Consider the following 23,619-nt stretch of genomic DNA (forward strand, 5'->3'; position numbering starts at 1 on the left):
CATTAAGAAATAAACGTGTCTTGCTTCTTGAGATCTCCCTGGCTTCAGCAATTTGTAGTCATTTCCACTATAGACCATTAAGAATATATTTCAAAGGCAAGCTAACAAAGTTCAAGTAAAAATTATTTTTTATATATTACAGCTTCTAATTGGCATTGGGTAAGTATTAGAGATTATCAACATAAATTACATATAGTGTCAAATAATGAATTTAATTCCTAGATGTTGGTTAATTCTCCTTATTTCATTCATTGTTGTTGGTTGTGTAGTCATTGTATGCAGACTAATCTTCTGATAAAACTTTAAACTCCTCAGTTTATTTGGTGCATTTATTTTTCTTATAAGTTTTTTCCAGCCTTCTTAGACCTCCTTTAATACTGTGACTTTGTACATTTCCCCATAGTGAAGTCTAGTTTTGTCACCATTGCCCTAGAAGTATCTCAAAATACAGTGCCTGTGTCATTTCCTCTCTGATTTAGCTTTCATCCTACTTTTAAAGCAACAGAAGATTAAACTTGATTTTGTGGCCCCCTAATACAGGTATGACTGGATAAAATAATTAACATGACATGTGCTGCCTTAGAACTGAAGCTTTGCTATTCATTTTATTTATTTGTTCCATTTCTATAATTTAGTTTCTTCTCATGCTAAAGCTGTATTTTTCTTAAAGGCTTATAAAAATTTTGCTGAAAAAAAATGTTGGTGCTTCGGTGCAGGCATGGAACCTCTTTTCCTAAACTAGACAACTTGGTGAGTACTTTCATTTATTTTTGCCAATACATATAGGTTCTCAAACTAGATACTGTCAGAAATACACTTGACAGGGCCAAACACTACTGAAATATATCAGAAGAATTAAAGAGCGTCTGCTTTCACAGATGGAATGGAAGAAGAACTTACAAAGTCATTGTACTTTGTGGCAATCATTATGAGTGTTACTTTCAACTCAAAAAATAATTGATTATAGATTTTAATCATGAACTTTTAGAGATGGAAGGGATCTCAGTCATCCAATATAATACATTAATTTTACAGAAGAGAAAATGAGTTTTCTATTTGCAAATATAAAGGCTATATATATTGTCAAGAATCACTGTGACAGCTACTAGAGAGATGAGATGAATGATTAAGCAAGGCAGAAATTAACCATCCAAAAGCACCCTTAAATCTTGGGCCATAATCTTAGAAACATTTAGCAAAGAAAACTTTCACCAGTATTCTCTTTATTAGTTTCCACATATTGTTGTATCCTATACCAAGCACACTAGTTTCAGCTGTTGTTTTTCATTCTCTATGATATTCTAACTCTGAAAATCTTTAAACAGTAGGAAAGGTATTTACATACCACTGCTTCCTTTGTTTAATTACATTCTACCATTTTTTCTAATATATGAAAGAAAACTCATTACACCCACAATTTAGGAAAATGTCCATTATAAAAATGCTAAAGCATCATTTACGTTGCTCCTATAGGAAGTAAACAGAAGGGTAAGCATCGGCTCCAATTATGCTAGATGCATTTTATGTCCAGAAAAGGAAGAAAGAACGAAAGGAATGAATAACAACTGGGTGTCTACATGTTGGTTACTATGCTAGGAAATGGGCTATATCTGATATACAATGAAAATGAATCATTCTGATTAAAATCTTTTATTTTCCTCTCTTGTATATGCAAATAGAAAGTTTTCTTAAGAAATTACTCAAGTAAGTGTTTCAGAATAAACCTTGTTCAAAGATGTAAATACAAGACTTAATTTTACAAGTCTTTCATAATTAACTAGAGTGGGATAAATGAATGAACCCCGTTAAAAACAATCTCCAAACTTCATACATAAGTCTATATGTTTAATCAAGGTATCTAATAAAGAGATAAATTTACTATTCTGGCTATTTCCTATTTCTTCCTATTTTCCTAACCACTTTAGAACATAAGTGAATTTTTTTTTTTTTTGAGACAGAGTCTCCCTCTGTTGCTCAGGCTGGAGTGCAATGCCACGATCTCGGCTCACTGCAACCTCCGCCTCCTGGGTTCAAGTGATTCTCCTGCCTCAGCCTCCTGTGTGGCTGGTATTGCAGGTGTGAGATACCATGCCTGGCTAATTTTTGTATTTTTAGTAGAGACAAGGTTTCACCATGATGGCTGGGCTGGTCTCAGGCTCCTGACCTCAGGTGATTCGCGCCCCTCAGCCTCCCAAAATACTGGGATTAAGGTGTGAGCCACCGTACCTGGTCACATAAGTGATTTTTAAAGGAAGTGATGATGATGATAATAATAATAACAATAGGAACAATAGAGGAAGCCAGGAAAAAAAATAATTCTGAATATTCCAGTTTACTTAGTCTCTATGTAACAGAATATTATCTACAACGTCTTAGAAAGTAGCACAAAGTTTTGATTTTGTAGTGCGCCCTCCTTGAAACTAAGATTATTCGGTACAATGAATGTAGTTGGACATCACTATTCCTTTACAAATCAACTAGTAACTAGAAACTCAACTCCATCAATATTCCTATTTGGGGGATAACCTCCTAATTTCCAATTTTCACATTCTGGTGCTATGAAATCTCTTTCTCTCTCTCTCTCTCTGTTTCCCTGTCTCTCTGTCTCTCTCTCTCTCACACACACACACTTTTATATTTCCTTTTAATCTGACTCTTTTGGCAGCTGATAACTATCTAATAGTTTCTTGACATAAAATAAAAATGGCAGCAGGGACCTTATCTATTTCCATACTCTCCTTGACAGACAAGTAGGCTAGCTAGGTAAGTGCAGAGTGCCCTAAGCATACTTATTTCACAGACCAAAAATAAAAATCAGTTTTTTATTCTAGGTACCAAAAGGAAAAATGAAGATTCTCCTGGTCTTTCTAGGGCTTCTTGGTAATTCTGTTGCTATGCCAGTGAGTATTTTTTAAATGTTAGCTCTTCTCTTTGTGTTCTATCATTGTATAGCTTAGGAACATTGTTGAACTTATTTCAGCTGATGTTCTGCATTTGTCACTGGCATTCTCTTACTTCCAGATGCACATGCCCCGAATGCCTGGATTTAGCAGTAAAAGTGAGGAGGTATGTATGTTCAGTCTCAGGGGAGACGTTATCCAGAGTCCTATCTCACAAGTTTATTAAAAAGGAGAACATTGGAAAATTGTCTGATATATAATATTTCTTATGAAAGAGGTAAAAAGAGGGAGAGTTGGAAGTCTTAAACTCTCAAATCGAGGCAAAGTAGTAATTTCCCCAGCCATCAGCCTACCTATGTACTTCAATGTTCCTTTTCAAAGTAAATGTGGATTTGTGTTAAAATCTAGTTGATGTTACCTTATTTGCTAAGTTTTTTAGCTAGCAAAAGTGACCAATAGTATCAAGGGTTATTAGAAGGTAGATGCTTAAAAATATAAATATCTTTTACATGACTCATAGCCCAGATCATTAATCAAATTCAATACATATCAGAAAGATGAATCATCTTGTCACATAATTCTCATGTTCTCAAATCCTGAACTCTCAAAGGATAGAACAGAACATTCAAAAGCTTTAGAGTAGACCAGATTTTTATTTGCTGTGATTCTTTATTGATTCTTCTCAAAATAAAATTCTGACTTAAAAGTTAAAGTGCCTGAGAAGCTTCTTAAAATTTAATTGTACACTTACTTAAAATTCAAGCATAAGTAGTAAAAGGTAATATGACTGTTGTGCATTAAAATCGGAAATTTTTACACTGGGAAGTTCTCAGGTTGAAAAAGAAATTTTACTTATTTTTTTATGATTTGTGCACTGATTTAATAAAAGTTTTACTTTGTATCATATTAATGGATTCCTTTGGTTGCAGATGATGCGGTATAATCAATTCAACTTTATGACCCTCCCACATGTAAGTTTTTCTTTATGTTATTTCTGATGATTTCTTGTTTATCTAGATAACTCCATTATAAAGTTTGCCTTAGCCAATAGAGACACCAATCCAAATGTTTTAAGTATAATGCAATCATTACAAAAGTTTCAAGATGGAAAAAGTATTGCCCCATCCTCTCACACCAAATTTTCTTCTTATTCATTACTATTGTTCTTTCTTGTAAATCCAAATAATTACTAATTAGAAATGTTATTTATTTGAGACTGAGTCTCAAATGTATAGTCAAGAAAAAATAGTTCTGTGAAAATATCACATAAGATGTCACAAATAATGACAATAAAAATAACAGAGTAAGTACTGGTGGGGGGTAAATTTTACTTGGATTATCTTGAAAGATAACATTACAGTTACAAAGCAAGTTTTATGTTCTTTAAATAAATATAGGTTATTCTTGTCACTGTATGCTAATTATCAGAACAAACTAATAAATCAAGTATCAGGTGGTTTCTGACATAGAATTTTTCTGATAAAATTCTATGTTAGCACAATAACACTACACATCACTTTTGATTTCCGTGAAATGATCATGAGGGCCATTTTGAGGGGAAAATCAAGGACTACATCCATTTTTTTGTAATCCTTTTTATTCAAGTCATTCTCTTTTAAAGTTCTTTGATTAAAATAATCATTGTAAATTTCCTCTTCCTCAGCTTTTGATTGGCTCAACTTTTTCATACCGTTGTTTTTAGTTTTAGTGACTTTGCCTGTGTTTTGAAATTTTTACCAACTTAGTTGTTTGCAATTTTGAATTTCATCAATCCACAAAGCATGGGTACATCATCCAAGAGATAGCAAGAAACTAATTAATGAAGACTGGGGATAGAGACAGGTGTTAAACCAGGGAGGAAATATTTTGATGAGAACTGATGTTGCAAGACTGACCATACATAAATTATCATAAATTTAGAAATTAGCATTTTTATAAATTATCATAAATTTATAAATTAACATTTTTAGATTATAACTACTTTTGCTTCCCTGCCCAACCTTGTAATTGTGGCGATTTTGATAACAAAAATGGATTTAATGAGGATCCACCTGTAACCAAGAAACGCAGACACCATATAAATGTGTTTACACAGACTGAATTTTTATCCTCTCTTTTCCTATTTTTCTTGTTTTTTATTTTTTGCTTTACAATCTCACTTACTTTATCCTATTTTTGTTTTTTCTCTTCTTCATCCAGCCTTATAACAAATCACATGGGTTCTGAATACAACATTAAATTTTCTGTAACTTGACTTGTATACTTCCGACCTGAGTTAGAGTTTCAGAGTTAGAAACTCATCAGTCAAATTCTTAAGCTGAGATTTCTCACCTAGTTCTGCCTTTTAGTTTGTTTTGGTTGTTTGGCTTTCTAGAAGACTGAAGTTAATTCTGTAAGACTGTGTGTAAGGAAAATCTAACTAAAGATCTCAAAGCTTCCATAGTTAAGTCAAGTTCCATAGGACTTTTAAGCTCTTTGACTGAGTTTTGGACGATGACATTAGAGGATGGAGAGAGACTGAACCTCAACTCTATTACGATTTCACTATTATTTGCTACCCTTTCAGTTGGCACACCTGGGGCCCTTCTTTGGAAACGGTCTCCCTCAGCAATTTCCACAGTACCAGATGCCCATGTGGCCTCAGCCACCACCATGGCACCCACAGAAACCCTCAGGACAAAAACGTCATAACAAGACTGATCAGACCCAAGAAACCCAGAAACCAAACCAGACTCAGTCAAAAAAGCCACCACAAAAGCGGCCTTTGAAGCAGCCATCGCATACTCCAGCCCAGCCCGAAGAGGAAGCTCAGCCACCTCAGGTGAGACTTGCACAGAAAAATTCCATATCTGTAAATGGCCTCGGAGAGATTTGGAGGGCCATGCCACCCCCATATACACACTTCAATACAGGTGCTATGTTGCAGTACCATCTTTTGTTTTGACATGCATCCAAAACTGCATGGCAAGTCAACTCCAATCTTGTTTGGTTCAAATTACCCAAATACTGTTGCCTTTTAAAAGCTCCTTTTAAATTACAGAGACAACATGGTGTAATAACATGAGCACTAATCTAACAGTTGAGAATCAAAGATTCAAGTCCTATACCTAGTCCTTATTAGTCGTATGATATTGAACAAGTTACTTCACCTTTCTAGGTTTCAGTTTCCCCATGAGTAAACCAAATGGTTTCCAAGTTTCATCCAGATCTATGCTTTGATGCTCTAAAATATTGCTCTTAAATTAACATTGCTTCCAGTACTAGTATGACACAAGGTAAGAAGATGTGCAAATGGTTTCTCAAGAGCTCATCCAGTGTGGGGGGAGCTTCAAAAATACTGGCTTTTAGGCCAGGCACAGTGGCTCAGATCTGTAATCCCAACATTTTGGGAGGCCAACGTAGGCAGATCACCTGAGGTCAGGAGTTCGAGACCAGCCTGGCCAACATAGTGAAACCCTGTCTCTACTAAAAATACAAAAAGTAGCTGGGCTTGGTGGCACACACCTGTAATCCCAGCTATTCAGGAGGCTAAGGCAGGAGAATCGCTTGAACCCAGGAGGCAGAGGTTGCAGTGAGGCAAGATCATGCCACTGCACTCCAGCCTGGGCAGCAGAGAAAGACTCTGTCTCAAAAACTAAAAAGAAAACACTGGCTTTTGGTCAGTTAACACTTATTATCAGACACTATTACAGATGTAGGGAACACAAAATTGAATGAAAAGACACTCCTGGATTGGAATCCTGGCTTCAATCATTTACGAACTATGAGATTTTGGGCAAGTGATCAAACTTCTCTGAACTTCATGTTCTTAAGTCAAATGGGAATAGTAATAGTTTATATCTTCTATGGTTATATGAGAATGAAATGAGTTTAACAATATAAAATGCTCAGCACAGAGCCTGGAACGTGTGTCCAATAATACTAATTGTTATTATCATTATCATCTTTGCCCTATAAAAAACACACAGTTTAATGCAAAGTGAAATGTAGACTGCCAAGTTTCAATTGTATTTAGTTGGTTTGCTTCATTTTTTTAATGTATTCTTCTCAATACCACATCACTCTGATTCTTTCTTTCTCTCTAGGCATTCCCACCATTTGGAAATGGGCTATTCCTCTATCAACCACCACCATGGCAAATTCCACAGGTGATAAATTGTTTTTTTCTTTACACTATAAGTGAAAAATAATATTAGTATGTTATAGTTTAAATTAATATAAATTCATACATTCTAATGGAATACCATATACCAATCAGTAGATGGTATGAAACAAAACCAGTGCATCAGTAATCATGCAGAAAAGGAACAGAGAATTTTTTGAATTTCATACTCAAATTAGTGACATAAATACAACCTAAATCACCAAACAGATACAAATAACTTAGCTAATAAATTAACATTAAAAGGTTGTGCTACTTCATTACTATTTCCCCACATCCTTAAGAAATTAAAAAAAAAATTATCTTCATTTAATGTAATGGGGAAATTGGGACACAGGACAAAATGGAGTTTGAAAACCATAGGGTGAGCTATAATTAGACTAAGACATTTTCATCCTATCTTACTGTTTCTAGCCACAGATATATCATTATAAAGCATCTTGGGGCTGGTCACGGTGGCTCACGCCTGTAATCCCAGCACTCTGGGAGGCCAAGGTGGGTGATCACTTGAGGTCAGGAGTTCAAAACCAGCCTGGCCAACATGGTGAAACCCTGTCTCTACAAAAAATACAAAAATGTGCCAGGCATGGTGGTGCATGCTTGTAATCCCAGCACTTTGGGAAGCCCAGGCAGGCGGATCACCTGAGGTCAGGAGTTCAAGACCAGCCTGACCAACAAGGTGAAACCTCGTCTCTACTAAAAATACAAAAATTAACTGGGTGTGATGGCAGGTACCTGTAATCCCAGATATTTGGAGGCTGAGGGAGAAGGCTCACTTGAGCCCAGGAAGCAGAGGTTTCAGTGAGCTGAGATCGTGCCATTGCACTCCAGCCTAGGTGACAGAGCGAGACCCCGTCTCAAAAAAAAAAAAAAACTTGCAAAATATTATTTACAAAAAGCCTCAAAGAATCTTAAACGTTTAAAATCATTAAAATAAAAGATAACACTGAAATTGCATCATAGGCATTAAAAATATGAATGGCAAAATAAACTTTTTGAACTAAAGAAATATTAACGACGAGTTACTGCTAAACAAACAAAATAACAGGAAATATTTGTTGACTGTTCATTCAGCTATGACATAGGTTTTCCTTGTCTACAACTCTATAACCAGGAAGGCTTTTTATCAATGAGGAACAATTCATTTTAAAGAGTAAGAGTTCGTTACATTTTTCTTCCTTGAAAGAGTGACTTTCTTTTACTACCTATGCTGAACTAAGGAAATTAAGGCAGTATAAAGTAAAGATTTTAAAAACAGATAAACATGATTGTAATGCTGAAGTAACTATTAATCTCATCTACATAAAACTTGAGAGGCAGAAACTCGGCCTCCAAATTTGATTAGGAGAATTAACTTTAGTCAAATAAAAATATCATAGTAATAATCCAAGGATTGTCAGTTTGCAGTTTGTCTCCCTAAACATGAAGCCACATTCTAAAAACAACATTGTTACTTAATCTCTATTATTAGATGCTCTAATATGGATGCTTGGATTCTAACAGCACTCAAATTTCTCTCTCTCACCCTCTCTCTGTATGTGTGTGCATGGTGTGTGTTTGTTGGGGGTTGTGGAGGGTATGTTTTGAGTGTTAGAGGTGGTAAGGAGGATTGCCAGGAGATGCAGCCATACAGAGTATTTTAAGTAGGATAATCTGGGATCCAGCTGAAGCCTTTGTATTTACCAGTGTTCACTGTTAGATCATAATTCTTAGCAGCTGGACTGTGAGAGCTAATAATTCAAAAGCTAAAAGCTCAGAGTACTAACTGAGCTCGATCACTGACTTGAGCTATTTTTAGACACCCTGAGTCTTACAAATGGCAGCATCGAAAGTGGTTTTCTCCTGTGTTCACTGTGTTTTTCACTTCTCAGAGGTTACCGCCACCAGGTTATGGACGCCCACCAGCCAGCAATGAAGAAGGCGGGGTAAGTACAAGTAAAACTATATTCTCCACTAGAAATTACAATCTATTCACCACTGCTTTTTTATCCACATCTAATAAAAAAGTTAAAATCCAACACATGAACTTGTAGCTCAAGCTTCCGTGATTTTTAGAAAATAAAAAAGTGAAACAAATCAAGCTAGCGGTCCAAAGATTGATGCTGGACTCCAGACAGTGATAAAAAGAGAAAAAAAGTAAGAGTTTCTTAGAATGTTATCCTCAAGAGGAAATTAAGTGATATCTAACTTCCTGATTATATTAATACAAATAAATTGAAGCCAAGAAAAGATCAGTTACTACTCAATTTCACTTTTAAGTTATGGATAAACTGAACCCAGCACCCAAGTCTTCTGTTACTCTGTTCAATGGCCTTTTTACTATACCACACTAGGAGAAGAACCAAATGTATATCACAGAGTGATATACTCTTAATATTCCAGCACTATATCATCTAAAAAGTCATTTTAGTGATTGTGACATAGCACCCCACCCCCCTGGAACTTACTGTTTTTTCCCTGTATATGTGATATGTCTTCAGTGAACTGTGGTAACTTAATAGCTTTACTGGGGGGTGGGGGACAGACTGTTCTTTTCTTTTTTTTTTTTTTTTTTGGAGACAGGTGGGACATCACTTGAGCCTGGGGGGTGGAGGTTGCAGTGAGTCATAGCACCACTGCACTCCAGCCTGGGTGACAGAGCGAGACTGTCTCAAACAAAAGAGAGGTTGGCATTACTTGCTCTAAGAGGTCCCTTTAAGCTTTAAGATTATGTATATATACATTTTGTAAGTAAGTCTTTTCATCTCTCACAATCTATTGTTAGCATAGCAGCCAGAGTGACCCTGTGAAAACAATAGTCTAATCTTGTCGCTCCTCTGCTCAGTCCCTGCAATGACTGCCACTTTCTTGTCTTTCTTTCTTTTCTTTTCTTTTCTTTTTTTTTTTTTTTTTGTAAGACAGAGTCTCGCTCTGTCACCCAGGCTGGAGTGCAGTGGCACAATCTCAGTTCACTGCAACCTCCACCTTCTGGGTTCAAGCAATTCAATTCTCATACATCAGCCTCCCGAGTAGCTGAGATTACAGGTATGTGCCATCACGCCTGGCTAATTTTTGTATTTTTGTAAAGATGGGATTTCACCATGTTGACCAGACTGGTATCTGAGGTGATCCAGCCACCTCAGCCTCCCAAAGTGCTGGGATTACAGGCATGAGCCACCGCACCTGGCAGAGATTATTCTTAAAATAACATTGAAGATGACTGTGTCAGTAATGGTATAAGGCGCTTGTTCATAAAATAACATTGAAGATGACTGTGTCGGTAATGGTATAAGGCGCTTGTTCATAAAATAACATTGAAGATGACTGTGTCAGTAATGGTATAAGGCGCTCTCAAATGTATCATGAAATAACCCCAAATAAAAATGATTCAGATAATTCTATGCAACCTAGAAACTGGCACTTCAAATTTTCATATGCGTAAGATAAGAAAGGAAGCCGAAAGATCCAGGCAGTTATCATAGGCTTTAAGAAGCCTGTATTCAGGCCAGGCACAGGTGGCTCACACCTATAATCCCAGCACTTTGGGAGGCTGAGGCGGGTGGATCACTTGAGGTAAGGAGTTTGAGACCAGCCTGGCCAACATGGTGAAATCTACTAAGAATACAAAAATTAGCCGGGTGTGGTGGTGCTGGCCTGTAATCCCAGCTACTGTGGAGCCTGAGGCAGAAGAATCGCTGGAACCCAGGACGGGGAGGTTGCAGTGAGCTAAGATCTCAGCGTTGCACTCTAGCCTGGGTGACAGAGCGAGACTCAGTCTCAAAAAACAAAAAAGTAAAGAAATCTGAATTTAGATAGGCACAATGGCTCACACCGTAATCCCAACACTTTGGGAGGTTGAGACAGGAGGATCACTTAAGCCCAGGATTTCAAGACCAGCCTGGGCAACATAGGGAGACTAAAATAAATGTTAGGCAAATATGGTGGCATGCACCTGTGGTCCCAGCTACTCAGGAGGCTGAAGTGGGAGAATCACTTTAGCCTGGGAAGTCAAGGCTGCAGTGAACCCTGATCTTGCCACTGCGATCCACCTGGGCGACAAAGAGAAACCCTATCTCAAAAACTAAGATGTCTGTATTCTACCACTTGAGGGTACTACCTGATTTCCTACATGATCTTGTTACTTCTTCACCTGTCTGTCTCATCTCCATCAACAAATGGGGATTAAAATACTTTTTCTTTATATTTCATTTGTTTTAAAAGAAAAATCAAACGATTTAAATGCCACACAAATGTCTAACAAACATACTGACTGACAGAATTCATGATGATTAAATCATTCATTAAATGAAAATTTATTAAGAACATTCTCCACTCCTCGGTACTGGAAAACAAGGATGAGAAACATAATGTTTTCATTCCAAATCTTCACATGAGAGAATTAAATGGAAGAATCCCAGGAAAATAGGCAACTGAAATTCAGTGGGATGATTGTGATGACAGAAACCTGTACTGCTGTGGGCTCCTAGGAATAGGACCTAATTCTGCCCATGGAAGTCAAGACACAGAAGGTAGAAATCAAACTAAGCTCTGAAGGACGAGTCAAGTTTGCCAGGGGAATAAATGTGTCGGTGGAAGAAGTTTCAATATGAATGAGCTGTGTGCAAAGGCACTGAAACATAAAAAGAATAGAGAACACAGAGAATTCAGAGTAGTTGCGATTTGCAACTGCATAAAGTGCAAGGGGAGGAAATGAGGCTGAAAGTAATATTTATAGCCCAGATTATTATTAAAAATTATATTATTATATAATATATAACACTTATTAGGCACTAAGTAGCCGGCACTGAGCTGTACTCATTTTGTCCCATTTGACCCTCATGACAACCTATGAGGTAGACGTTATTTTATTATCATCCCCATATTACAAATGAATAAACCAAGGTTAACCCACAATCATACTACTAATACTGGTGGAATGGGGATTTTAATGCACATCTGCCTAGAGCCCCACTCTTTAGCAGCATGTTGTACTGCTTTGTATGTTATGCTAAGGGATTTAGAGTTTATTTTGTAAAGGAGAACTTTAAATACAAATTTAAAGAGGAAAGGGGCAAATTTCCATACACCTACTCTCAGCCTCTACTACTCTGATGGCAATGCAGAAGCAAGATTAAAGGAAAGTAAGACTGCATCCAGAGTAGCCAGTAAGAAAACTATTCTAACAGTTCAGGGGTACTGTGGATTAAGGAAGTGGGAACAAGGATGAAAGCTTAGATTTTATAGGACCTGGTTATTAATAGTCTGGAGTACTAAGAGAGAGCAGAAACTTGAGAAACTGTACAGATAGTGGTGAATGTTGCTCAAATACAGAACATTGGAGGAGGAGATTTGGCAGGAGATGAGCCCAGTTCTGGGTGCATTCAGTTGGAGGTACTCATGAAATCTTTAGTGGAGATGTTTTGCTGCCTCAACCTTGGGTGGGAGTGTTGTGGGTTAGAATTATGCCTTTGGGAGTTGTTAGCATGTATGCCTATTGAAAGCATGGGCTGATGCAATAGAATTCTTCTTCTTTTATTTATTTTTTTTTTTGTTTTGTTTTTGAGACAGAGTCTTGCTCTGTCACCAGGCTGGAATGCAGTGGCACTATCTGGGCTCATTGCAACCTCCACCTCCTGGGTTCAGGCGATTATCCTGCCTCACCCTCCTGAGTAACTGGGACCTCAGGCACGCGCACCACCACACCCAGCTAATTTTTGTATTTTTAGTAGAGATGGGGTTTCACCATGTTGGCCAGGATGGTCTCAATCTCTTGACCTCGTGATCCGCCTGCCTCGGCCTTCCAAAGTGCTGGCATTACAGGAGCAATAGAAATCTTAAAAGAGATATGTAAAAAGAAAACAGAAAAATTAGGAAGATGGAAGATGAAATCATTAAAAACAAAACAAAAACCCTCAGATGTATAAGACCTAAAAAGAGAAAGCTGAGCAGTGGTCAGAAAAAAATACCAGAAGAGAGAACCAGAAAAAGTATGGTCATGGAAACCAAGGAGGAATCAAATTTCAAGAAAGAAAGTAAAGCTAATGATGTTAAAAGAAACATGTGACTGATAAGATTTCCCTGTTATACTAAAAAATTCCAAGCAACACCATGGTGGGAAACAAAGGGTAATACTGATTTCCATTTTCTTTCCTACAGAATCCTTACTTTGGATATTTTGGATATCATGGCTTTGGGGGTCGCCCTCCTTATTATTCAGAAGAAATGTTTGAACAAGATTTTGAAAAACCCAAAGAAGAAGATCCTCCTAAAGCAGAAAGTCCAGGCACAGAACCCACAGCTAATTCAACAGTTACTGAGACGAATTCTACCCAATCAAATCCTAAAGGGAGTCAGGGCGGAAATGACACCAGCCCCACAGGAAACAGTATCCCAGGACCGAACACTGGGAACAACCCTCCAGCTCAAAATGGGATTGTCCCACTCCCTGCAGTCAACACTTCAGGCCAGGGAGGGCCAGGAAGTCAAATCCCATGGAGACCAAGTCAGCCAAATATTCGTGAAAATCATCCAAATCCTAATATAAGAAATTTTCCTTCAGGAAGACGGTGGTATCCCACTGGTACTGCCATGGGGCACAGACAGAATGGGCCTTTTTACAGAAATCGACAAGTTCAAAGGGGTCCTCAGTGGAACTCCTTCGCTTGGGAAGGTAAACAAGTAGTTCGTCCAGGAAATCCAGTTTATCACAAAGTTTACCTTTCTACTTCAAGAGGCAATTATCCCAATTATGCAGGAAATCCAGCAAATCTCAGAAGAAAGCCTCAGGGGCCAAATAAACACCCTATGGGAACTAATGTTGCCCCAGTTGGTCCCAAACATGGCCCTGTTGTTCACAATGAAAAAATCCAAAATCCAAGGGAGAAGCACCTGGGTCCAAAAGAACAAATAATAGTTCCTACAAAGAATCCAACCAGCCCCGGGAGAAACTCTCAACAGTATGAAGTTAATAAATCAAATTATAAACTGCCTCACTCTGAGGGTTATACACCAGTCCCAAATTTTAATTCTGTTGATCAACATGAAAACTCCTATTACCCAAGAGAAGATTCCAGAAAAGTACCAAATTCTGATGGACAAACCCAAAGCCAGATTTTGCCCAAAGGGATGGTTTTAGCGCCAAGAAGGATCCCATATGAATCAGAAACTAATCAGCCAGAATTAAAGCACAGCGCATATCAGCCTGCTGTACACCCTGAGGAAATCCCTTCTGCAAAAGAACATTTTCCTGCTGGAAGAAATACTTGGGACCACCAAGAAATCTCTCCACCTTTTAAGGAACATCCTGGGAGGCAAGAAGAACATTTACCCCATCCTTCCCATGGTTCTAGAGGAAGGGTTTTCTACCCTGAATATAACCCCTATGATCCCAGGGAAAACTCACCATACCGTAGAAGCAACATATGGGATGAGAGAGATGATTCTCCCAATACTATGGGGCAAAAAGAAAGTTCACTCTACCCCATAAATACCCCAGACCACAAGGAGACAGTCCCTTATAATGAAGAAGACCCAATTGATCCAACTGGAGATGAAGTCTTTCCTGGACAAAATAGATGGGGTGAAGAGTTGAGCTTCAAAGGGGGCCCAACAGTTAGGCACTATGAAGGTGAACAATATGCCTCAAATCAGCCAAAGGAATATCCTCCCTATTCTTTAGACAATCCATCAAAACCAAGGGAGGATTTTTATTATAGTGAATTCTACCCATGGAACCCGGATGAGAATTTTCCATCATATAATACAGCTCCTACTATGTCACCACCTACAGAGAGCAGGGGTTACTATGTTAATAATGCCGTTAGACCAGAAGAAAGCAATCTATTTCCTTCATGGAATTCCTGGGACCACAGGATACAAGCCCAAGGTCAGAAAGAAAGAAGGCCATATTTTAACAGAAATATCTGGGATCAGGCAACACATTTACAAAAAGCCCCAGCTAGGCCACCAGACCAGAAAGGTAACCAGCCCTATTCCAGTAACACCCCAGTTGGGCTTCAGAAAAATCCAATGTGGCATGAAGGTGAGGATTTGAACTATGGCATGCAAATGACTAGGATGAATTCTCCAGAGAGAGAACATTCATCTTTCCCTGACTTCATCCCACAAAGTTACCCATCAGGTCAAAAAGAGGCACATTTATTTCACCTAAGCCGGAGAGGCTCTTGCTGTACTGGTAGCTCCACAGGGCCCAAGGACAATCCACTAGCTCTACAAGACTACACTCCATCCTATGGTCTTGCACCTGGGGAGAACCAAGACACCAGTCCTCTGTATACAGAAGGTAGTCATAGCAAGCACACAAGACATATCATCTCCCCAACAAGCACCCTACCAGGCCAAAGAAACAGCTCAGAGAAGATGGAAAATGAAAACCCTTTTAGAGATGATGTGTCCACTCTGAGGAGGAACACACCATGTTCTATAAATAATCAACTGGGCCAAAAGGGAATTATGCCATTTCCTGAAGTCGGTTCCCTTCAAGCAAAGAATACACCTTGTCTCAAAAATGATCTTGGAGGAGATGGGAACAACATTCTGGAACAAATTTTTGAAGACAACCAGCTCAATGAAAGAACTGTTGACCTTACTCCTGAGCAGCTTGTTATTGGTACACCTGATGAAGGCTCCAATCCAGAAGGCATCCAAAGTCAAGTCCAAGAAAATGAGAGTGAGAGACAGCAACAAAGACCATCTAACATCCTGCATTTGCCATGCTTTGGCTCCAAATTAGCAAAGCATCACTCTTCCAGCACTGGAACTCCATCTAGCAATGGAAGGCAAAGCCCATTTGATGGGGATTCAATTATGCCTACTGAAAATCCTAACACATTGGTTGAGTTAGCTACTGGGGAACAATTTAAGAGTACAAATGCAGACCCACTTGATGCAGGTGAACACAGTCCATTTGAATTCCTTCAAAGAGGGACCAATGCAGAAGACCAGGTACAAGACTGCTTACTACTTCAGGCCTAAGGGTTATCTCAACCAAGCATTCTTGGGGGGAAGAGAAATCACTGACATTCTATACCAATGGTTTCCAAAATTTTTTCCCCAAGACTTAATTAAGTATCTGACTGTCTTGGTGATCCTTAAGTTTTCTCCCCTCTCAGCAATAGGAGTAGCAATCCAGGTGGAGCTAGGAGTAGCAACCCAGGTGGAGCTGAGATGGGGCCTCTGGGGATCACCAGATCTAGCACTTTCACAAATTAGTGCAGACCTTAAAAAAGCAAGAAGGTCATGACCATCCCTGCCTTGAAACTTGGAAGTTACTTGTCTGAGTTAGTTTCCTTTTGCCTGATGACTTCTCCTTTTGCTCTCAAAGTTCCATTCTTGCAAAATTGGTTTTTCAAGACTGAAAGGCAGATTAACTTTCCATTCTACACATGGAGATCCACAAATCAGTATAGTCCTAATGCACTGTACATTTTTTTCTTGTGTTGATCTTGTCAGGTTTTTTCCTACTCAATATTCTCTTCAAGCATTTTTTTCTTCCACTGCCACTCTCTTTACCTTTATCATTTCCTTTTCTTAGCTTTCTTCCTTCTTTTCTCTCTCCCTCAAACTTTGTATTTAGCTTTCTATTCCTCATCTTTTTCTCCTATGTATCACTTCTTACATATTAAGCTCGCTATTTTAACCATTACTAGTCTTTTCTTTATGTCTACTTCCTCCATTATGTCTTCCTCTCTTCCCACCTACCTGTTTTGTCTCCCAATGTACCATTTGTCAACTAATCCCTCTCCTCTCTGACTCCTTTCTTCCCTTCAGTTTATCTTTTTCCCTGCTACACCATTTTCATCTTGACTGCATGTCACTCTCTTCCTTTTTGTATCCACTCTCTAAATCGTACCCTAATTTTTTATTGACCCAGCTTAACCATCATTATAGAATTTATTTTGGAAATGGTAGACACTGATAGCTACTTTTTTTTAGTTATCTTAGGGTCTCTACCAAGTAGACACAGTTCAGTTAGAGAGACGTATTTAAGGAGAAGGGAAGATAGGATACCCAGGACTAGCAGCCTAGGGAAAAGGCTTAGGAAGGTGGAGAATGAGGAACTGAAGAAACTGCCGCTCTGAGACTGCACATCCAGGAAAAAGGACTAGGACTTGCCATACACCACCAAGTTATAATCCGCAGGATCTGTAGAAGACATTTTGGGAAACACTCTCTTAAATAAAAACTCAATGTTTAGTTGTGGTTTTTTTTGTTTTGTTTTGTTTTGTTTTACTAGTTCAACATAAGTGATTCTACCAGTATGTGCTACTACTAAACATTCTTCAAGTCCATGCAGAATTATTTACAGACACTCTTTCTTGGTATCTTGAATAAATTGTGTAAATTATTTTGAAAACTGGATATTTCTATATATCTTGCTTATAATAAATCCGTGATTATTATTCTTATTAATAACATGTTGGCCTATTATCTGGATATCCCTTGCCTAGAGCAGGAAACATTCTCAGAATTGCCTAAAAGCATACCTTATAACTTTAAGAGATTTCTTGGGATAAATGTTCAGGGGCAGACTTCATAAGAAGATCTCAAACATTTGGGGAAATACAATGTTGAAAACTTCCTGAGAAAAGGAATCTTGCCCTTGAAGCTTCTAAAGCACCTAGCACAGTGTCTTGAACATAGAAGGTACCCAATAAATATGTATCAATTGATTTTTTAATGACTTTCAGAACTCCCATGAAAACACCATAGTCTGCTTTTCCTGAAAGGCGACCATCTGGGATGCTGAATGAGCCACCACTCTGTAGCTTTATATATTCAGCAACATTTCCATCATAGAATTTCAGTGTAAGAAGGGACCTTAGAGGTAGATTATCCAGGCCATCCCCTAGTGCTTACATTCCCCTCCCCCTGGCCAGTTTTATATTTTAACCACACATTGAAAAATTCATTAACTTATTCTGTATAAAACTGTCTTTTAAGAATTATCCTTTCAAAATAAAAATGTTATTGTTTCACTAGTTTATTTTTCCAAATGATTTTTTTGAAATCTCAATATGAGTACTTTCATTACAAGATACTCACTTGATATTTCACCAAAATGTATGGGTTCACATAATTGTTTTGGCAGATATGTTGACATATCTGAATTTATGAGACGCTGCTGCTTAAACTGCCATCTGAGATCGCTGCAATGTAAAATGTAAAAAGTATAGTATGACCCTTCTGAGCTGTCTTGAGCATAGGTAAATCTTTTTTCTAAAAAAGTATAGTGTGACCAAAAGAAAACATATTTTGAATTTGGAAACACACCGTAAAAAGAAGGGAAAATGTCTCTCCAGAAAATAACTGTTTTCTTTTTTTTTCTTTTTCTTTTTTTTTTTTTTTTTTTTTTTGGTGAGATGGAGTCTTGCTCTGTTGCCCAGGCTGGAGTGCAGTGGCATGATCTCGGCTCACTGCAAACTCTGCCTCCCGAGTTGAAACAATTCTCGTGCCTCAGCCTCCTGAGTAGCTGAGATTACAAATGTGTGCCACCAGGCGTGGCTAAGTTTTGTATTTTTAATAGAGACAGGGTTTCACCATGTTGGTCAGGCTGGTCTCAAACCCCTGACCTCAAGTGATCCGTCCCCCTTGGCCTCCCAAAGTTCTGGGATTATAGGCATGAGCCACTGTGCCCAGCCCAGAAAACTCTTGATGTCATCAGCACAGGTATGCATTTGCAAGCCTGGATACCAGATATGAGTTCCTTACAACCCAGCTTCCCTGAAGGCTCACAGTACATGATCTTTAATATTTATTTATTTATTTATTTATTTATTTATTTGAGACAGTTGTGCTCATCTGTCTCATCACAGGCTGGAGTGCAGTGATGCGATCTTAGCTCACTGCAACTTTCGCCTCCCGGGTTCAAGTGATTCTCATGCCTCAACCTCCTGAGTAGCTGGGATTACAGACAAGGGACACTACACCCAGCTAATTTTTGTATTTTTAGTAGAGCAGGGGTTTTGTCATGTGGGCCAGGTTGTTCTCGAATTCCTGGCCTCAAGTGATTCAGACACCTCAGCCTCCGCATGTGCTGGGATTACAGGTGTAAGCCACCACACCCAGCCGATCTTTCATATTTAATCACAAATGTGTCTTATACTGTGTGCTAATTTTTTCCTGTGTTAGTTTTGCCTATAGAAGAAATAGGAAGATTGAAAAAGTGAGACCCAGTTCTTATTCTTCTTATGTGGCCCTCATAGCACTGTGCTGAGTACAGAGTAGATTCTAAGTAAATACCACTCTCTTTATCTTATGCAAATGAATAAAAATATAGAATTTCACCAAAATTAGTATTAATGTATTAATTAATATTAAAAGTTTAATAATGATTAACACTTTTCTAATTATAAAATATACAGTCTTTGTAGAATATTTGGAACATTCTATACTAAAATGTAAAAGGAAACAAAAAAATAACATTTTGGCCTATTTCCCTCAAGTCTTTTCCCATGTATGTGTAGGGAATTTTCTTTTTTTTTTTTTCTTTTTTGAGAGGGAATCTCACTCTGTCACCCAGGCTGGAGTGCAGTGGCAAGATCTTGGCTCACTGCAAGCTCCGCCTCCCAGGTTCTGGCCATTCTTCTGCCTCAGCCTCCAAAGTAGCTGGGACTACAGGCACCCGCCACCACACCTGGCTAATTTTTTGTATTTTTAGTAGAGATGGGGTTTCACTGTGTTAGCCAGGATGGTCTCGATCTCCTGACCTTGTGATCCGCCCGCCTCGGCCTCCCAAAGTGCTGGGATTACAGGCATGAACCACCGCGCCCGGCCGGGAATTTTCTTAAAGTCACTCCTTTATGCAAAATCCTACATTTTCCTCTTCCCATTGTATATCAATTTCCATAAATTTTAAAAAACATGATATTTCACTTCAGTTGTCTGTAAAATATTTTGAAGTATCCCTATATTACCAATCCCTTGATGATGGACTTAAAGTTTCCTATGAATTTTCACTATTATAAATCATATTATAATAGATATCTCTATCTCTCTTTGTCCGTATTTCTGGTTATTTCCTCAGAAGTGGAATTACCGAGGAAAGACGGTTTGAAGGATGTTTAGACAGGATAACATACTGACTGACAGCTTTGGCTTTGGAGTCTGACAGCCTTGAAGCTAATCATCAGTTCTCCAGATACCTGAAAAACATTAGGCAGGTTACTTCATCACCCTCACAGCTCAGTTTTACCATTTGTAAAGTGAAGACAGTACTTACTTCACGGAGTGTTAGGAGAATTCAATGAAACAATGCGTGTTAAAACTGTATATTCATTGTATTTTGTAACTCAACCACTAGATGGAAGTGGAGCTTTATGATTATAAAGTAGTGGCTCTCCTGCAATTCCCAGCCTCAGTAGCACCTGGGGAATTTATGCGACCTGCAATGTCTCCAGCTGCATCTCTGAGCTACTTAATCAGTATTTCTGAGGTGGGGCTCAGCAATCTACTTTCATGAGTCCTCCAGGTAATTCTCATATACACTAAAGTTTGAAAATCACTGATCCTGCCGGGCACAGTGGCTCACACCTGTAATCCCAGCACTTTGGGAGGCCGAGGTGGGGGCCGATCACTTGAGGTCAGGAGTTTGAGACCAGCCTGACCAACATGGAGAAACCCCGTCTTCTACTAAAAATACAAAAAATTAGCCAGGCGTTGTGGCGCATGCCTGTAATCCCAGCTACTTGGGAGGCTGAGGCAGGAGAATCACTTGAACCCAGGAGGCAGAGGTTGCGGCGAGCCAAGATCGTGCCATTGCACTTCAGCCTGGGCAACAAGAGCAAAACTCCGTCTGAAAAAAACAAAACAAAACAAAAAACAGAAAATCACTGATTCAATATATATTCACATATATTTACATTCTTTTCTTATTTGTTGCTTAGGCAGGGAGCAGAGCCAAAGAAAATTAACACATAATAACTGTAATTTATGGATTGTTGCTAATTGGTACCACAGTGGTAATAAGTGATATACACAGCATGCATCCTTATTTTTACAAAAATCTATGTAGTTATTTTTGCTCCCATTTTTCAAATGAGGAAGCAATCTTTGAATTAACTTGCCCAATGTTACTTAGAGTATGTATTTCAATATAGACCATGGATTTATTCACTAGACTATACTGCTACCCCAAAGCCAAGACCTGGAAATCCCATTAAAGGACTTTACTCTTATTGCTAATTAATATAATTTTAATCTGGCTGGTGCTGAGTGTGCTTACCTGAGCAAATGGCTAACTTGTCAAGAACTATGCAGAAGAAAAACATTTCTTACCAATTGTACCTATTTATGCCTGTCTTTTTTAAATGTCATCCATTTAATTCAAATTAAAAAGTGGGGGCAAAAAGTACAAAAATTATAATAGACTTATGGCAGGTCAATGAATTGGTCACATTAACCTCAAAATATCTCATGAGGTTTAAGAAAATGTTACAGTGAACATGATTCTCTAAGAACCTCAACTGATATTTGTTAAGACTATCGCAGAGTGATTCAGACTTTTCATTGCCATTTACTAGATAAATGAACCACTCAAATGGCTAATTATCCACTTAGTTGGTTTTCTCATTTATACTATGAAATACCCAAAAAGTTATTGTAAGGATAAAATGAGATGACATAGATAAATCATTTGGTACTTGAAGAATGCTGTCATTATTATCATCACTAAATCAGATAGGTCATAATTAGTATTGTGTTAATTTGGACCCTGCGGAATTGCAAGATGAGATTAGTGGGTGCAAGAGATTTATTAGGAAAACATCTGTGAGGGAAAATGGGAAGGGAGCTGAAGAAGGCTGAGTCATCGGATCCTGATGCAGGTCTTACCCATGTGGAGCAAAGAGGATAGGAAGGATGACTGGACAGATAATGTCTGGAGGTGCAGTGCTAAGAAATTTTCAGCTAAGATAATGAGCCCCCAAGTCAGTGCCCCATCAGAAGAGTCCTGTGTCTCCCAGGAACTGACCTGTCTTAGTGTCCCTTGCACAAACACAGTGGATCTCAGAACTATAAGTCAATTACATTCCTTGCAGAGAACTGAGAGGCTCCTTTCATGGCCACCACATCTTACACTGATTCCTTAGTGTGTCCCTCTAAATGTTCCACTAATACCAGCAAATGTTTGAATACAACTTTTAAAAAAGGCTTTAATGTATCCTCAATAACTCTCATTTAAGAGTCACCAGCTACTCTGGATTTATATTGAATCAGTTAATATTTATAAAGCACTTACATTGGTACCTAGCACACAGTAAGTACTAAATTGTTACTAATATGGTAGTATCAGAGTTTAACTGAACTTCTGAAAGAAGGAAGACTTGTGGGACTACAAATTGCAGTCTTCTTCCAGCTAGCATTTAATGAGGTAATAATGCTGGAATAGGGGTCTGTCCTATAAGGATCTGCAATGTGGATCTACAATACTTTTTCTACTGAGTACACCGAGAAACTAAGGCAAAGATGAGGAGAAAGTAAGGGGTCTCTTCAGAAGCAATCTCCCATGAATTATCATAGCTCTTTGGAAGCTATTTCTTTGCCTTCAGCAGGCTCTGTCAAATAATAATTCTTTATGTGTATGTCTTACCTCTTCACCTAAGCTATACTCATGTTCATTCATTCAACAAATATCTATTGAGTACCTCCATGTGCCAGACACTGTTCTAGATGATGAGGACACATCAATGGGCAAAAGCGTATGCCTTTGTGGAGATTACACTCTAGTGAGGGGAGACAGACCATAAACATGACACATAACTAAATTACATAGTCTGCTAGAGGGAGATAAGTACACGGGGGGAAGTAGACTAAGATAAAGAAATCGGGTTTGAAATATTTAAAAAGTAGTCAGGGTGGGTGTCACAGAGAAGATGACACCTAAGCGCGGTTCTGGGGAGTGAGCAGTGATAGTGACTTTCTCGAGGGCGCTTACCATAACTTCACCACCACAGACCAATCCTGTGCATTTGGTTAATATTTAATTAATGTTTACTGACTAAATGAAATTCAAAGACTTGGCTAAAACCACACTCAAGATTAAAGATGAGTCAAGAATGGATGTATCTTTAATACACCAAAACTGGGGTTTCTACCAAAACTGGGGTTTCACCAGAGTGTCCTATGCATATCCCTAAAGAAACACTGAATAATCAGTGGAAGTCACTAAAAATGACTATTACCATTTTTTTAAAAGAAGGAAACAGAACAATTCCTTTTCAAGAAACCAACTCTTACTAATAATTCTCCCACTGTTTAAAATCCGAGTTAGCATTTACTTTCCATAGTACCCTTAAATATATATGTCAATTGGCCTTGGCTTTCTGCCATAAAGAAGTTTTATGTACCATGATAAACATGGTATTTATCAGGAGGGATTTTTGCCCTTTTATTTAATTATGGGTATAAAATGGCAAAGCCACCTCAAATATGTACATGTATGAGTTCTGTAATTAATGCATCGTTACATCATACTTACAAACCGTTCATCAATAATAGCAAGTTAACTTACATAAAGTTAACATGAGCAAAATTTGTCCAACAAATTATTTCACACAGGTA

The 23,619-nt window shown here is 38.2% G+C and overlaps 1 protein-coding gene across 1 annotated transcript; it reads left to right on the forward strand.

Annotated features, from left to right (window-relative positions):
* The first annotated feature begins 572 nt into the window (after positions 1-572).
* On the forward strand, positions 573-18,041 carry ENAM (enamelin). Its single transcript, XM_021938562.2, has 8 exons — positions 573-750; positions 2,832-2,900; positions 3,022-3,066; positions 3,830-3,871; positions 5,467-5,721; positions 6,986-7,048; positions 8,934-8,987; positions 13,198-18,041. Exons 1-8 carry the CDS (start codon positions 697-699, stop codon positions 16,033-16,035), a joined length of 3,420 nt encoding a protein of 1,139 aa, XP_021794254.1. The 5' UTR covers positions 573-696; the 3' UTR covers positions 16,036-18,041.
* Positions 18,042-23,619: the final 5,578 nt, after the last annotated feature.

The sequence above is a fragment of the Papio anubis genome, chromosome 3 (genome assembly GCF_008728515.1).
Source record: "Papio anubis isolate 15944 chromosome 3, Panubis1.0, whole genome shotgun sequence".
Classification (NCBI taxonomy): domain Eukaryota; kingdom Metazoa; phylum Chordata; class Mammalia; order Primates; family Cercopithecidae; genus Papio; species Papio anubis.